This window comes from Periplaneta americana, chromosome 9, assembly GCF_040183065.1.
Source record: "Periplaneta americana isolate PAMFEO1 chromosome 9, P.americana_PAMFEO1_priV1, whole genome shotgun sequence".
Taxonomy (NCBI): Eukaryota; Metazoa; Arthropoda; class Insecta; order Blattodea; family Blattidae; genus Periplaneta; species Periplaneta americana.
In genome coordinates, this window is record NC_091125.1 from 51,588,771 (window position 1) to 51,606,875 (window position 18,105).

The 18,105-nt window shown below is 35.8% G+C and overlaps 1 protein-coding gene across 3 annotated transcripts in view; it reads left to right on the forward strand.

Annotated features, from left to right (window-relative positions):
- The window catches only part of LOC138705927 (solute carrier family 35 member E2A-like), an 84,490-nt gene extending 72,776 nt beyond the window's left edge, over positions 1–11,714 (forward strand). For 2 of the 3 annotated variants that reach the window (XM_069834717.1, XM_069834715.1), the window contains one exon: positions 11,411–11,714. Coding sequence is in view for 2 of the 3 variants with exons in the window: in XM_069834715.1 (XP_069690816.1) it covers positions 11,411–11,461 (51 nt within the window). In the remaining variant the exon portion in view is untranslated. Of the gene's footprint in view, positions 1–10,158 lie in introns of all 3 variants that reach the window. The other variant, XM_069834713.1, reaches the window with a different exon arrangement.
- The last annotated feature ends 6,391 nt before the right edge of the window (positions 11,715–18,105 follow it).

Below are 18,105 nucleotides of genomic sequence, written 5' to 3' on the forward strand. Positions count from 1 at the left end.
TCTCAAAATCTGTGCTTCAGTGGCTAGTCATGATAATATCTTTGAAAAATATTGGAGTGCAAGAGGTCAAATAACTTTATTGTCAAACGCCTGGCATTAGAAAACAACAACAACAAATGGTAGTAGTGATGATATGACTTTATAACTATGTAAATTAGTACACAATCACCACAAATTACAGAATGTCTAGGAGAACTAATTCTGACAATTATAGTTTCTCCTACCTCCAGGCTATACATTCTGGAGAAAAGGAACTGTCATGCAACAGGAATACCGATTTTGAAGAAGGGGAATGTAATAAACATATTTGCCAAAGCTTAGACACGTAGAATGGAGCAAATCTACAAGAAAGTACTTCATCAAGTAATAATTGACTCTTTTGTTATCTATGTAAGAATTATGATTTTTATTCAAATATTCTGTATATTCTTTAGTAGTATCCTACCTACCCATTTCTCCATGCTATACCACATTATCAAAATTATACATAAAATTACATTACTCTCCATGCATATATGTTAAAAATTACGCTTTACGTAAGTTGAGAAGTGGCGTGTAATGGTGTTGTCATTAAGGCATTGTGCTTCAAGTTGGAAAGTCGCATGTTCGAATCCCATTCAGAGAGATTATGGACTTCCTCCATTGATTTAATCTAATCCTATGGTCCTGGTCTTACTTTGCTTAAACAAAAATGAGTACCAGAGGTAATTCTTTGAGAGTAAATGTGACAACTACATAGGACTAACATCCTTCCTGCTACTAATGCCGATTGTCTAGAAAGGATGGGAGTCTTAACCTTCTGTTAACCTTTTTAGAAGTATATAAATGAAATTAAATTTTCTTACCTTTCCATGCAGTGGTGTCATTCTAATTTTTTAACAATCAGTTCTCTCCACTAATAGTAACAAATTTCATAATTTTAATATCAAATATAATATTATATAAGGTAATAATAGGCGCCTACAAATAAAGGGAAATTGCAACGAAATACGCTATTACAGAATTATGTATAGAGTAATTTAAAAACTCACAAATGCTGACTTGCGTCATGAAGAAGGGGAGTGCAGAATATTCACAACACCAGCTACTTTGCTTTGAATATATAATCACACTGACAAATTGTTTGAAACATCCCAGGAATCATCTGCATATGCATGTACACTCTTTACTGTTCCATGAAGATTATTTAACTTTTCACTTTCCGAACACCAACCACAGTATTAACTATTTTAATTTTCTTAGCTGTACTACTGCCACCACTACTAAAAAACTTGATGAAATGCTTTGATGCTTCATTGCACTACAGGACTACACTGATTGCTCTCTGCAAAAATGCTACTGGCCCAGTGACCAATAATGCATTCAGTATTGTCAATCTTAATGAAAAAATAATTTATTTTATTCAAATGGAATAAAATATTGTCGGAGAAGTATTAAAATAGTAAAAAGAAGTATGTTATTAATGTGCTTAATAATATATTTTTTAGTTGAAAGATTTTTTTTTGTAATTATTTTAACAATTATTATACTTTATTGTACTTTTGGGAGATTAGTATATATTTTAATTCTACAAGGATTCGGAATAATTTCACATATTATTTGCCATGAAAGAGGTAAAAAGGAAGCATTATGTTTTTAATAAAATGTTTCATTATTGTTTATGCAGTATAGTATTGGGTGACTGTCGAAGTATTCACAGATGGGTTTTGAAGTTTGTAGGCATATCATAACTATTCCTGTCCTGATCACTTGCACACTTGGACAGGAACTAAATCCAATAAATATGATCACTTCGAGCTGTATTGTCGTTTATTTTTGCATTACGTTTACTGCAATATTAAACAGCTGGAAAATTTCGTGTTGAATTAATGTTCTTCCTTTCTGTAGAAAAAGAAAAGCTAAATTTTTAACTTAAAGAATTTAAGAGAGATTCTATGAATTGTAACAAATTGAAGAAGTGATTCGGGAGAACCAGTCTCAGTAATCAAATTCCTTGTTAATTTTTCCAATGATACAAACAGGTTTATACAACATTTTCAATTGCTGATACATGTAAATTATCATTGATGTTCTTTAGTTGTTCGAAGTTAAACAAATTAAGATTAGCATAATATCCTGCTTATTTCCTGTCATGGTATTGCTTTCATTGTGTAAATATGTTATCAAAATGGGGTATGTCTATCTTTGTGTGTGTATGCGTACGTGGATGTGTGCACGTAAGCATAGGCGAGTGTGTATAAAGGGCATTTCAGAAGAAATAGTAAATAGTTTGGTATGTTGTAATATCAATAGTTCTGATTAAAAAATTTAATTTAAACATGTGTCCAATTGTCACTGGATGAAGAGATACAGCATATTTGAATCTGGCACTTAAAAAGCTATTATGAGGGATATTAAAGAAGGATAAATGCATTATTGTTTGTATTTATTGCTAACAAAATACAAATTGACGGTTTGTTGTAATTGTTCCGAAATTCTACTGCCAAATTTGACAGTGCACTTTGCAACTTCAGTCATGTTAGCCTATTGTGTTAATCTTCTTAGGTCGCCTTGTTGTTCTATGAGGGGAGCACTACAATAATACGAATGATAAATCATCTCTTGTAATTACCTTTTTTTAAGCACTTTGCTTTTCATCCATTCCCACAAACCAAAATCTAAGGGAGTGTGGTGTGAAGACATTGGTAGCCAATGAACGGGATCACCATAGTCTAACCATCATTCAGGTAAAATGCGATTTAGATACTATGTCACCTATGGTTATAATGTGTAGGAGCTACATCATGCTGAAAGAACATACAACTTATACAAGTTTTGCAGAAATTGTACCGAAATGGGTCGTCTAAGATGATTTGGTAACACAATGAGCCCAATAAAGTCGTAGTCTGTCATAAACATTTGCTGAGAAGCGTTGTTCGAAACTTGTTTCAGTAATGACAATATGGACCAGCAATGTAAGTTATGGGTGTTGTTGATACTATTACAGGTGAAGGTAACTTCATCAGTAACAGTGCTAATGGAATTACTTGATTAGCATTTATCCACCTAGAAAATTCAGGCTTTTGACAGACTTTATTTCCTCGTTAAAAGCGTCACACTTTCTATATGTGAAGTGGATACAAGCCTTGAGCATATATTGTTGGCTGACCATGATAATATCTTTGAAAAATATTGGAGTGTAAGAGGTCAAATGACTATTGTCAAACGCCTGGCATTAGAAAACAACAACAACATATTGTTGGCTGTACAATACTCATAAATGTGGAATACCAATACATGTAAAAATTCTCATTGCACATATAGTAGGGTTATGTTCTTCCGAATGGAGAATGTGTTCTAATTCACAATTTGTTCATGTGTATGTTCAGACGCATTATGACTTCTAAGATCAGTACACTTCACATAGATTGTTGTAGGCACTAGTAAACACTCTTGAATCTGGTACTCTGCAATTAGGAAACTATTCGTAGAATTCTCTACAAACAGTTACAGCACTTCCATTACAAAAACTGCAAAGAAACTTCATATTACCATACTCATCATGTGTGAAGATATGCAGCATTCTTAATTACGTTTATAACATCCAATTGCTTCAGATTATAACTCTTTCTTGGTCACATCTGCTTTAAAATATATGAACACTGGTCACCTTATGTACAGAGAGCTGCATATACATCAGCTATATCACACTCATCATCAGATTTAAACAGCAGCATCTCTGCATCCGTTGACAGTGGGACATGTTTATGTGAACTTTTTCCACACAGAATTAGCGATATTGCAACATATCAGAATATTTGCTATTGCTCCTGAAACATTCTGTATGTTGTGTTTTGCAGATATGTACAGTATTTATTGAATATTTTCCTCTATATGCATTATAAGAATTCTGAAAGATATGGCTGCCATATTTCTTTTTTTATGCGAGTTATTGGGAGTAATGTGTGATGAAAAATTATATTGTGATGCCAAGATATGATGAACTTTCTGTCGAAATACAATGTCCTATATTTATTTCATTGTTTGTCTTCTAATTACTTCCTCATTTAAAATGCATTTTAATGTTATTTCTCGTATGAATGTGATAAGTATGTTACATAGTCGAGTATTTGTGAGTCTTTTGTGATATGTGTAACATTGATGTGAAAAGGAATTTGCACAAGGTCTCCTGCTTTCCATTTGAACAATTAAACTACAGACGTGTGCAAATTATTAGACTCAAACGATAATAATTATATATGATTCAAGTAACTTTTATTCTACAAAACTCATTTATTACACACTGCTTGCAACAATTAATATTTAGTATGAAACTCTTCATTCTTTATCATCAATTTTATGCGGTTTGGCATGCTGTTTATGAGATTTTCACATTGATTCTTGATGTCTTCATCCCTCTGCCTGTGCTTCTATGAGGTCCGTCTTGGTGGTACCCGTCGTTTTTTTTAGTTATCTCTTTACGATATACCAAAGATTTTCAATTGAATTTGCATCTGGGCTGTTACCTGGCCAGGGAAGGACGTCTACATTATTTTCAGCCAGAAAATTAGTTACTGATCTGGTTTTGTGACAGAGTACTCCATCCTACACGAAGACACATTCACCATCAGGGAACCAGTCCCTCATTTGTGGAAAAACTCGGGTTTCTAGAACTTTTTTTGTAGTGAGCCTGTCGCGTAGAGTTCTACAGAATTATTTTGTGGCCAGTAATTCATGATATTATAAAAATGTAAAAAATGTGGTGCTGAGTCTAATAATTTGCACACGTCTGTAACTTTAGAATTGCAATTAATGTATACATGTATACACTATTGATCCTTTACAGCAGCATTTTTCAACATGTGGAACACTAAAGGTGTAATTTAAAATCCTGCGGTACACTCATATAATCTAAACCATCGATTCCCAATCGGGGGGGGATTTTGAGAGTTGTAGAGGGAATGTGTTTACTGAATGTTGGATGTTGGCTTGTACTGCGTTTGCTGAATGTTGACTCTTGTGAACTCACTTTTTCCTACACTTTTCACTTTTATTTTTCCAATTTACTGCAACAACCTTTACTATTTTCATTTTCTCATGGCACACCAGTGGATAATTCACTGCATACTGGTTGAAAGTGGCTACTGGATATTGGATATATTCCATTCCATTAAGGTTATATTTGGTACTTCACACATTCCTCAGTTGAAATATAATTTTATGTCAGATTCGAATTATATTAAATATCTTGACATGAAATTTCAATACTTTCATAAGATAAGTACAAATTAAAGTGCATTGCTGTGAAGATCTAACATATTTAGTAACTGCTTCATCTTCATATTTTGAAATAATACCTTCAATTTTTATTGGGATTAGGTCATTGAGTAATATAGTTCCAGTGTAATCTCTATAATTTTGATTTTGACATTTACAATAAATGGAATAACAGTGATGAAATATCAGGTGTAATGGTCGGATATATCATATAATTACTTGCGAATAATATACTGAATATCTGAGCAGAATAGTTGAAATATACTTAAAGTGGTGGTTTTCCCTTTAATCTATGTCTGTTATTAAATTTTCTTCACATGATATTAAAAAAGTTTGCCTCATTTTTCTGAGCTCTTCTTCCACTATGAATTTTAAGAGACACTACAAAATACAAAGTACTGCTATATTGTTGTGAATAAATTTGTAATAACTGTAAGCAACTGGTAAAGTTTTAGCTAACAAGAAAAATTGTGCATCTCTTTAGAAGAATTTTCTTTACATTTACAATATACAGCTGAAAATAAGTACATTGCCTTTTGCTGTCGAGTCGACCGCAATGTCAGGAGCTCGTTATCAATGGTTGCTATTGCTGGCGATAACTGAACTCCCGATACTGCAGCTGACTGTAACAGGTGACTCGCCAGCGAAAGGCACTGTAGTATGAAAAGTATTAGTAGGAAAGCAGGTGATCTAGAGTGCAATACATCATGAAGGAAATTCCTTACTTTATATTCTGCATGTTCTCTTCGTGTTTCTTTCTTTGCACTATTTCCCACACAAATTATGATGGGTTTATAACAATGTTTTCCAAACTACTATTACTGCAGAACACTCTTAATGTTGAAATCCGATGGAACCCTATCGTTTCATTTGAATAAATGTGATTCATTACAACTAAATGCTAATATTGACAAAATGTAAACTGAAGAACTTTAAAATGGAATGAATTCAACAAAATATAATTGGCTGCTGATTGCTGAGTCATTCGGCAAATTGACTGATACTGCCATATGAGCTCTGTGTACACTGGAGATCGTACTTGCAGCACATCTATGCACTAAAAAGTGAGCCCAGAATTGCCCAACTTTTCAGGTGAAAGTAGTACATATTTTCCCCAGACACTAGGTGCAACTAGTCGTGCTGCATGACCTCGCTCTCACAACCGCATTGTTCCTTCCAGTCCAGTGGCATGTAGAGCTCACTGGATATGAATGATTTATTAATTGACTGATCGATCGATTAATGAATATGTAGACTGATTTATTTATTGATAGCAGCACAATTTTAGCACTATAAATTTAGTATGGGCTAAAAGATCTTAAATTACAGTGTAGAAAAAGCAGTAACTTTTGATCCAGTTTCTGAATAGCTCTGCCATTCAAAATCACATTGTATTGCCACGACACAGGAGAGGAGAGGAGTTATCTCGTAGAAATCTTAGTTTATTGTTTTATGTAACTAAACCGTCCAACAGTGATATTGTGGTTTTTGTGCTTGACACTAGACCCAGCTGAAGGTGATGGATTTTTCAGTGAAAGAACCCACTTGGAGGAAAGTAGAATTAGAGTTCCTATGTTACACTAAGTTTGTAACATTCGACTGATTAATGCTATAAGAAAAATTCTCGAAAACGGCCTTTGTATCATCTTTATACAGTTCTTACTTTCACTGTAGATTCCACAAGGTTCACGATCCACAGTCTTTGTGTGTATCAGTTAATATTAACTGAACACATTGACTAAGAAGGATGTATTAGGTAATCAAACTGCAGATGTGGATTATGAGGAATGGGACATAAGTCATGGCTTTTTTTATTTTTTATTTTTTTTATTTATTTATTTATTTTATTTATATATATATATTTTTTTTTGTGAGGATGCGTTCGCAGTTTGAAATTGTGAAATATGCAAATGAAAGGGCAGCATACGTGTACCTAAAATCCCATCGGGTCACATCCATTTTGCACAGCAGTTGACTCACAACTACATTATGCATTATGTGTAACATCTCTCTGTGTCTCATAACCTTATCACACTGTCATTTAGTGATGCAACTGCATACTCATACTATGGATGCCTGGCACGACAGTCGACTCACAACTGAATTCACATTGCTCTCTGTACACCATACTGCATCTAGTGATGCGACCACATACTGTGTATGCCTTACGATATAATATATATGATATCTCGTGATATCATTTTTGAAAAGAAAAATAGTTGCCATGACTTATGCCCCAACCTTCGTACTATTCACAGTGAAAAACTGCTGAAATGGGATTATTAGAAGAAAAGAAAAGTACAGTAGACCATTCCTTGCGCAGAGGGGTGCCAGATTAGCAAGAGTGCCAGATTACTGAAAATGCTTAACAGTGTCACTAAATTTAATGTTACAAGCTGAGCAAACCACTCCATTTGCACTTCTAAATCAAAATTAGAACATTCCACACATGGCCGGCATGTCTATACGTATATAAATATATACATGTATAAATGATATAGTGTAACTTACGGCATCGGTGCAAATTTTCCAGTAAACTATTACAGTAGAAGTGATGGAAAAAGAAGGCCAGATTAGCGAGACTCTGTTGTATTTGGAATAGATCTACATAGCAATTTCTATGTCTCACAGAAAGTTCACAGAACCCCCAATCCTATATGCGTTGGTGTTTAGAAATTCAATTATTTAGACTGTAGAATTGGCATTTATTTTGGCTGACGTTTTTAAAGTCTAGATTTTCTCCTTAGTAATAAACTTGATACCAGTATTTGTTTGAATTATTGACCAGAACTTTAATAATGTAACTAAGTGTCACACTGACTCTTGTAGTTGTTACATTAATATATAATCAGTACAGCCTTGGTATTCATACAGTTCTGCAGAATGGTTTGGAAAGCAATGGTGTGATGGACGAGTTTTATGGCACATTGTGATTATGAAACCAGTCACACCTGGTACACATGTTAGGTTATACCTCTCGTATTACTAGAGTCCGAAATTATAGGCACTAAAAGTTAATATTTTTATTCAGTACAATTTACAAACATATAAGCCATGTCCCACTTCTTTTAAATGCCATACTTGCCTTTGGTCTTAAGCAATCTTTAACACTTCTGATCAATATTTACAATTCAGTGCGGGTTTACAAGTTGCGTTGTCCAGACTCATTTCTTCATAATAACATTTAGGGCCTGATTTACAATTTCAGGGGCCCAGAGCTTAATTTTCTTTATAAGGCCCCTTCTTTTCATATACGATAAATAGGCCTGTCTTATTTCGTTTAAATTCTGTTATCTATCTCCTTTCACCATGTATTTATTTCACAGAGGTTTTTATTAATTCTCTAATTTGAGGAGAAGGATTAAACATAAAGTGGTCCCATAAGGTATCTGTGATTTTGTGTGGCCACAAGACAGGGTCAGAGCTGACTGCATTGGTTGTAGTGCCGGTACTGTCCCTTGTTTCCTCTAGTGCAGTAATTCAGGAGTTTCAAAGCAATGTTCATTTTTCCTAAATTATGGCATTGGCTTATACAAAAAAATTCCTTGGCTCTCCACAATTTAGTAGCTGTGGCGAATTGTTGTCTCTGTATGCCAAAGTCTTCATTAATCTGTGTTAAAACATTCTTAACTGTTTGAAACTGGAGGTCTCTGTGTATAAAGGAGTTGCTGCTAGTAACATGAACGAACATACTTGCTCAATGATCAGCGTTGTTTTTCCTGTTGTTGAATTTTAATAGCTTTTCGTTTTCTTTTAATGGCTCTTAATTCAAATTTGCTTGGGAATTCCATTTTTAATTATGGACATTCCTACAAAAACACTTTAGTACTACCATTACACACCGATAATGGTCCTATACCAACAAAAAATTAGATAAGCTGCAAGGAACACAAGCACTAGGAACTTCGTTTTAACACTCATTGTCAGTACAATGAGAACTGACAATGTTGTTGACTTTGGCTGCTGATTCATTACTAATTATTTAAAGAGTCTTTACTTACTTAATTGCTTTTAAGGAACCCGGAGGTTCATTGCCGCCCTCACATAAGCCCGCCATTGGTCCCTATCCTGAGCAAGACCAATCCAGTCTCTATTATCATATCCCACCTCCCTCAAATCGATTTTAATATTATCTTCCCATTTACGTCTCGGCCTCCCCAAAAGTCTTTTTCCCTCTGGCCTCCCAACTAAATACTTATATGCATTTCTGGATTCGCCCATATGTGCTACATGCCCTGTCCATCTCAAACGACTGGATTTAATGTTCCTAATTATGTCAAGTGAAGAATATAATGCATGCAGTTCTGTGTTGTGTAACCTTATCCATTCTCCTGTAACTTCATCCCTCTTAGCCCCAAATATTTTCCTAAGCACCTTATTCTCAAACATCCTTAACCTATGTTCCTCTCTCAAAGTGAGAGTCCAAGTTTCACAACCATAAAGAACAACCGGTAATATAACTGTTTTATAAATTCTAACTTTCAAATTTTTTGACAGCAGACTGGATGATAAAAGCTTCTCAGCCGAATAATAACAGGCATTTCCCATATTTAATCTATGTTTAATTTCCTCCCGAATATCATTTATATTTGTTACTGTTGCTCCCAGGTATTTGAATTTTTCCATCTCTTCAAAGGATAAATTTCCAATTTTTATATTTCCATTTCGTATAATATTGTCGTCATGAGACATAATCATATACTTTGTCTTTTCGGGATTTACTTATTTAAAGAGGCCTACTGTTACAATTTGAATAAACTGTACATGGTAGTCAACTTTTACAAGTTGAACACATTAAACTCCGCAGTAAACTTATGACTCAACAATAAAGTGATTTTTTATGTGTTTTCTAACATAATAATTCATTACGTAATTACTTATTTCCTCAATTCTGATTTTCAGTTGGCAGAGTTGCTGTCTATTTCATTTTGCATAATTCATTGGAAAAAGGCTTGTTCCTGGATTTTGAGACCTCCAGAATCATGAAGCACTGAGCAGAGGCACCATAGGCTCCTGCCTAAATCAGGCCCTGAATTACATTTAGGAGTCTTGTGAACCAGGCTCAGAAACCCTCCATTCAACTGTATTTGATGTCATTCCTAAGTTTTAGTGCCAATAAATTTGGACTCTGCTTATTACAGTTATATTTTGTAGTAAATGCATATGTTGTCAGTTCAGTTACACTGACGAGCAACATTGGACATGGTCTTCATTGTCATACACAGATGATTTGGGGATATGAAACCCTTTGAAGAGCAGGAACTTAAAACGGATTCTGTACAAATTTTTGCACTGAATTATTCTTTATATCTAAGAAAGTATAATTTGTGCATGTTGTACCATATATTACAGGCAATTACAGGTGATGATGAGATGTTATACAAAAATAATTTTTCTTAATCTAGCATACATTGGTTGTACTTTAAACTGTTGATACAATATTTAATACTAAAAGTGAAACTAGAGTAAGAATCCTAAATCGTAATATTTAATGGAGGAATCTCATTCTATATCCATAGAGAGTTTTAGTGTGTCCATTTATGATCTTGTAGTTGATTTTCGTGTGCGTACATAAAATTTATGAACTTAACATCTCAAAGAGAAGAATGTGAGATACAAGAGACCTTCATATTTTTAATTATTGGTGTTCTCCATCATTTGCAGATAACATTTGCAATTTACATAACAGTCTGTATTTACTACATCATAAATAATTGTTAATGCGGGTACTTACTTTCGCACAAAATCTGCATTGCTAGATCACGAAATAAATGCTGGATTAAAGATATACAAATTTTTGTTCTCAGAGGAAAATACATTTTTATGGTTTGATTTAATGGGAGTATCGGACTAAAAAATAAGAGGTTGCATTATGGTCATGTTAAATACAGCAGTTAGAGGAGAAAAATTATTGCTTTTCTTGACGTGCAAAGGGTTAAGATGTTGAATGACCACATCTGTGTGTGGTACAGTTTTTTCTCTGTTGAGACTTGAGTTCAAAACCAAGCTAAGTCACCAGATAATAATATATAATAATCTCGTTGATTTTGCTCAAACTCTGGATTATGTAGTTTTATATTTTGTGTGTGCTGTGCATTTCATTCTTCGAAGACTACACATGAAAAGTGTGAGATAAAAGATGGTCTCTTTTCAGACGGCCGGCAATATTTTGAGTTCCATGAAGCATAAAGTTCGAACTGTATGAAATGATGATTGTGATGTTGAATGTGTGAAGACTGGAGACCAGTTGCCTTTTTACTGGAAAGGGCGAGACTTTAGTTAATGTTATGAAATATACATAAATATCGTCATAAATATTTGTACATATTGCAATATTTGTTTCCAGAAGAATTATATATTATGTATATAATAAGATAAGTTATGTGCTACTGTGATTTGAGGTGTATTTTTTATCATTAAAGGAGAAGCTGTTTCAATGATGAAATTCCTTAATCTTTTTGAATTGTTTTCCACTTCAATTTCCGAACATACCCTTTCATTTTTGTATCAACTTACATGTGGAAATAATATGTATATTTAAATTATATAATGTATATACATTGTAAATGAAAACGAGAGTGATAACTGTAATATTAAGAATAGGAATGACCTCATTATTTTGGACCAACAGGGAATATTGTCCAGAAATCTGGAAGCAATAGTCCCATCAACATACCATGTACAAGTATTACTGAGAAGGTAAGATATAAACCAAATATTGATAAGAGCCGGAGACTATGACATCATCATCTCCTCTATAGAGACTGTCAGAAGGCAGTAAATGCCTTGTCCTCTGTGTTTGTTTGGTAAGACCTGAACCAAACAGGATATGTGCAGTAGACCATTATGACATCATCTTTATAGTGGATGACTTAAGGGAGGAAGAACCTCCCTTTCTGTGTGTGTTTGGCTCAGGTCTATTCTCCAGGGAAAATAATTAAAAATAGTCGGCTGCTCCATGTAAATGGGAGCCATGTGGTCACTCTAGGTAAGAAATTCATTTCATTCATAGTTTTCTGCCCATGATCAGGTTCAGCATTGTTCAATCTTCCCTCTCTCCCGCTTTCCTCTTAGTTTACACATATGATCTAAATTTCTTAATGTTGTCTACAGTCTGATTTCTTCTGCTTCGAACATTTTTTCCATTCACCAATCCTTCTAGTGTATCCTTCAGTAGGCAATTTCTTCTCAGCCAGTGGCCAAATCAATTCCTTTTTCTTTTCCTGATCATTTTTTCATCATCCATTCTTCCTAGCACAGCTTCATTTTTTAAATCCATATCACATGCTCAATTCTTCTCCATATCCGCATTTCAAATGGTTTTCTCTTCACATCATCGTAATGTCCATGTTTCTGCCCTATACAATTCCACACTCTATACAAAGCACTTCACTAGTATCTTCCTTAGTTATTTTTCCAAAGATTGCAGAAAATGCTCCTTTTTCTGTTAACCTTCTGTTGGTCGCATTTGTATCAGATTGATACAAGCGTACATTTTTCTAATGCCAATTTTTAAATTTCCATTGTTACAGCTTTACTGTTACAATACCTTCCTATCTTCATACTTGCTAAAAGTCAGTGTCACTCAATTGACTCATTCACCCCCCCATATGAAGCCACAGTTAAGTTGTGTAGACCAATTTACCGACAGTCGTTGCTCAGGGTCTATACTAGACCCGCTTTAAGATGATAAGAGATTTGTTGAGATACCACAGGGAAACTGGAGCTCCTGGAGAAAACTCCTGTATTACCTGGATCAGGGGCTTACCCAATACAAGTTATAAATCGGGGATACACAGGGAATCGAACCTGGATCCACAGGATTATAGCTAAGTCTAGCACTCTAGCCACTAGATCACTGTGGCAACTAATTTGGGAATCTTTGAATGGAATATTCAAGAGATGAATGTGAAATATTTTGCTTTTCCGAAATAATTTTTCCTTTGGCCGTAATGCCATAATAGTGGGGGTAAATCCATAATAATAAAGTGACGCGACATCCCGTGAAGAGCCAGGGCTGACCAGCTGGCTGCTGGGCACAAGTCCACATATCTCAGCAGAGGTGAACTATCATCCAACGTAGGTATCGTGTGGTTAGCACAATGATCCTTCCAGCCGTTATAGCTGATTTTCATAACCGGATTTCGCTACTTATCGCAGCTCTCCAAACACATCGCGATGCTGAGCCTCGGTCTCTTACACAGCCGGAATTTCATGAGAAAATTTCTTCCCCCATGAGGACTCAAACTAATACGAGTCCAATGCTTGGTGCCTTAGCCTAGTGATATTCAACCTTTTTTCTCGGCGTATCTCTAGAAACGCTTTTCCACTAAAACGTATACTCCCAAAGTTGGTATGCTTATTTTACATAACTACATATGAACTAAATTAAATTCAACGATTTATAAAATATTAAATCACCCAGTTTTAAAGTATAGAAAGAGAATAATGTTAAATAAATAATTAAAGGAAGAATGTTATATATAAAAAAGAAAAATTATCTTATTATATTAATGTTTCTGGAGCCGTTAATAAGATACTTGAGTTCATTTTTTGCACGCCAGTTCCTCGATTCTTGGCCGAATCTTCGTATCAGAGGTGATTTTGGATTTAAGCGATTTCTGTGTTTCGTTATGACTGATATCAATGCAGAGAAACCCTGCTCATACAAATAAGACGAAAGGAATGGCAGAAGATGTGAAACCGCAGTAACACTAAGTTCCATTACTCTTTGCGAGCATAACAGCGAAAGTCACAAATTGACAAGTTCTTGAATTTTATTTTCAGTGAACTGTCCACGGACATTTCTATCAGACATTCTTTTAGGTTTAAGGGAAGTTTAGAGGAATTGGTGGCTGTGGTGGAAAACGGATTTGTAATCCAATCTTGTTTGTTATCTTCTTTCTCAATTTCTTGAAAATATTAAAAAAATTGTATCCTGAGATTTTGTAGATGACATTTCATTATTTCCAAAACTCTACATCAATACTAATTTCATTTTGTCCACTATGTTCAAACAGAGTTGGAAAAACTGTAATATCCCCTCTATTAACGCAGTAAATTTAAAATAAAACTTTCGAATAAAACCCTTTCAGTTTGCCATGGGCTTTAAATATTATTTTTGTCGAAACCGTGGAGTTGAAGATTGAGATAATTTTTTTTTAAATGCCCGTCAGAGAAGCTAGTTGACAAATCCACCCTTCATCTTCAACATGCGTTACCAAGTCGAATTGCAACTTCGTAAGGAAATGCTTTACCTCATTTTTTAATTAAAAAAGACTAGTCAATGCGCGTCCCCGTGATAATCACCGCACCTCGGCAAAAACAGTTGAGTGTGCGTGAGCCCCCATCTCGTCACACATTAAAAAAAAAGTCGGCCTGGTTGGCGTAGTTGGTATAGTGCTGGCCTTCTATGTCCGAAATTGCGGGTTCGATCCCGGGTCAGGTCGATGGCACACCGGCGACGCTGATATAACCTCTGCAGTTGCGAGCGTCGTTAAATAAAACAACATTTTATTTTTTTTAAGACGGGAGCTCAGTGCACGCGACTTGATTAAATTTACCACTTCTACAGCAATGTTCAACATTTCGTGAAAATCAGGGGTTATTTCTTTCGCGTCCAAGTTTTTCTTGTGTTTAATGCAATGTTGCCAAACTATTTTGGGGTTAATTTCGTGAATACGAGCAACAAGACTATTTTTCTGACATGTCAATGAAGCAGCTGCATCTGTAGAGATACAACATCCTAGAAATTCATCAGCAACTGCACATTTATTAACATCAAAATATAAAACATATTATATAAGTAACTCGACATCGTCAGACACATTCACCGATTTATCAATTTGGATAGCAAATCGTTTTACCCAGTTTAATGTTTCCTACTATTTAATCAACAACTTGTGCCATGTCATGAATTCTTCCCCTCACATTGGTTTTCATTAGCTATGATAATTCATGAAACGTATATTCTTATTTTAAATTTTACGTACCCCTTAAGAAGTCTTCGCGTACCCCCGGTTGAATACAACTGTTTTAGTCTTAGTCCATGACGCTACGGCTCGGGACTAAATCCGTAATAGTTGGCGTAATTCTTGCGGAAAGTAATCATGAACTTGCGTGAAGTATTTACTAGGGAAAAAGCTCATAAAGTATTACATATTGTAATTTTTTACTTTACTGATTTATTACACGAGCTAGTGAAAAAATGGAGATTCTAGAAGAATGATCAAGAAACGATATTTCGTAGGGTCGGATACTAGCCCCTTATATGGTTTGAAGATCACTGCTGTATTCAGTACTCCACTTGAAATCCACGTTCCAGGATGTCACGTTTAGCTACTTACTGATTTCAAGCTGAAATTGTATAAGAATCGGTCCATATACTTCGCGTCATGGCAAAGACACGTCTGAGCAGCTCTTCTGTTGTTGAAGTACGTAGTTGAGCAACCAGAGTGTCGAGTAAGTAAAGGATGGCATGTTGCTTTAAATACTGGATTCTATTGCTAATGCTTACTGTAAAACACATGCTCTGAGAAAACAGAAACTTTTTGGGTTTTGTAAAAGACTTCCACGAATGTAAACTGTTACCGTACACTTCTCAATGCATAATGTTATCAAGAACTCACATGCAAGTTTAATTTCCTCCGAAGTGTCTAAATATGTTGTGGAGTTGGAACTCTTTTTTTTTTTTCGCTCTAAAAAGAGTAAAATAACTCCTTCTGCACGACTTTCTTTTCTGGTGACAGATTACACTACATGTTCCTTGTCAGTAACTCAGTCTATGTTGCCTATTTATTTATCGACGAGTGCAGTGATGAATTCAGGGGTGGCCCGGGGGAGAATTTCCCCTCGGATTCCAGGATGTTCCCTCCGGAGATATCAGACTTTTTAAACTAGTAAGTATAGGCCATTAGTTAACTTGTGAAACCTACCTGCTCGTCAGAGGAAGAAGAAAGTGGGCTGAAAAGCTTCGCTTCCTCACTATGCTTATACTTGCCGCTATCTTGCTCGCTTATCCCCACCATAAGGTGTTATACATATGCTACGGCGCACGCAAGCATTTGGTTTCACGAGAAAACGAATGACCTGTAATACAATTTACACAAAAAAAAAAACAGTAAATACCGGCTTTATGTGACACAGGAGGGCAGTCACTATTCATATTCATCATGTTTTACGTAACAGTATTAACAATAATTCATTCATTCATAGTTTTCTGCCCAAGGGCAGATCATTCACTGCAAACCCAGCATTCTACAATCTTTTCTATTTTCTGCCTTCCTCTTTGTCTCCTCATATGATCCATATATCTTAATCAAAGACGTTGTAGTTATATATCTTGATGTCGCCTATCATATATCTTCTTCTGCCCTGAACTCTTCTCGCGTTCACAATTCCTTCCACTCCTTCAGTAGGCAGTTTCTTCCCAGCCAGTGATCCAATCAATTGCTGTTTCCTTTCCTGATCAGTTTCAGCATCATTCTTTCTTCACCCACTCTTTCCAGCACAGCTTCATTTCTTATTCTGTCTGTCCATTCACACGCTCCATTCTTCTTCATATTCACATTTCAAATGCTTCTAGTCATTTCTCTTCACTTCATCGTAATGTCCATGTTTCTGCCCCATACAATGCCACACTCCACACAAAGCACTTCATTAGTCTCTTCCTTCTTTTTTCAGAGGTCCGCAGAAGATGCTCCTTTTTCTATTAAAAACTTCCTTTGTCATTGCTATTCTCTTTTTGACTTCTTGGCAGCAGCTCATGTTACTGCTTGTAGTAACCCCAAGTATTTGAAGTTGTCCATTTGCTCTACTGCCTCATTTAGAATTCGCACGTGTACCTTCTTTATTTTTCTTCCGATAACCATGGACTTCCTCTTGTTTGCATTTATCTTAATCCCAAACTGCTCATAGCTGTCATGTGACTCCAATAGCATAGATATACCTTAGTATCATCTCCTCTTCTGCTAACAACGTCATATCATTAGCAAATCTTATGCACTTCATTTTTCTTCCTCCTATTATCACCCTCCCATGTTCTGAAAACAGTTCTTCACTAAATCACCTAACTAGATGTTGAACAGGGTAGGTCACCTGGCCATAAGAGGGGAAGTGAAAGGGACGGAGAAATCCACGCCCATGTCCTTTTCGCTTACACCGTCTTATATACAAACGCAGAGTAGCCTAAGGCTCTGTGCATCAGTGGTGAATTTTAGGCGACCAGCGAGAGCCGAAAGTTCGTAAAAATATGATATCCGCCTGAAACAATCCGTCACTAACGTTTCTGTCTGCACCAGAACATTACTGCCTCAGCCAGGGAAGGTGGAGTGGGGAGTTAAGGAATGGCCTGCATGACTCAATCTAGTTAATAGCGCCCAGGTTTGGTGCATGTGATACATCCTTGTAGAAGTAGGTCTAATAGGCCCATAGCGGAAAACAGGATAGAGCGGGCTCGTTGCCAAGGATTTACAATCCCTTCCCTTTTAAACCTATTTCTTACGCGTGGATGAACTATTTGAATGGAATGGAATTTTCAGGAGGGGTTACTATGACCTATCACTGCGAACTTTTACGATCCATTGCGCTAACCCTCAAGCTAGACCCATTCCGAAACCCACACTGGCTGATTACTCTAAGGTTCGCTGCGTATCCAGGTTTCGAGCAGACAACCCCCCTCGTCCCCAGGGCAGTCCCCTCCATACATCGCCAACCGGCGTTCGGGGAATGCTATGGAATGACGACGAAATGTGTGACGGAATGATGAAGATGCCTAATATGGGGAAACAGGAGAACCCGAGAAAAACTCAATTGCGACCTTGTCCGCCACAAGTGTCACTATGGATTTTT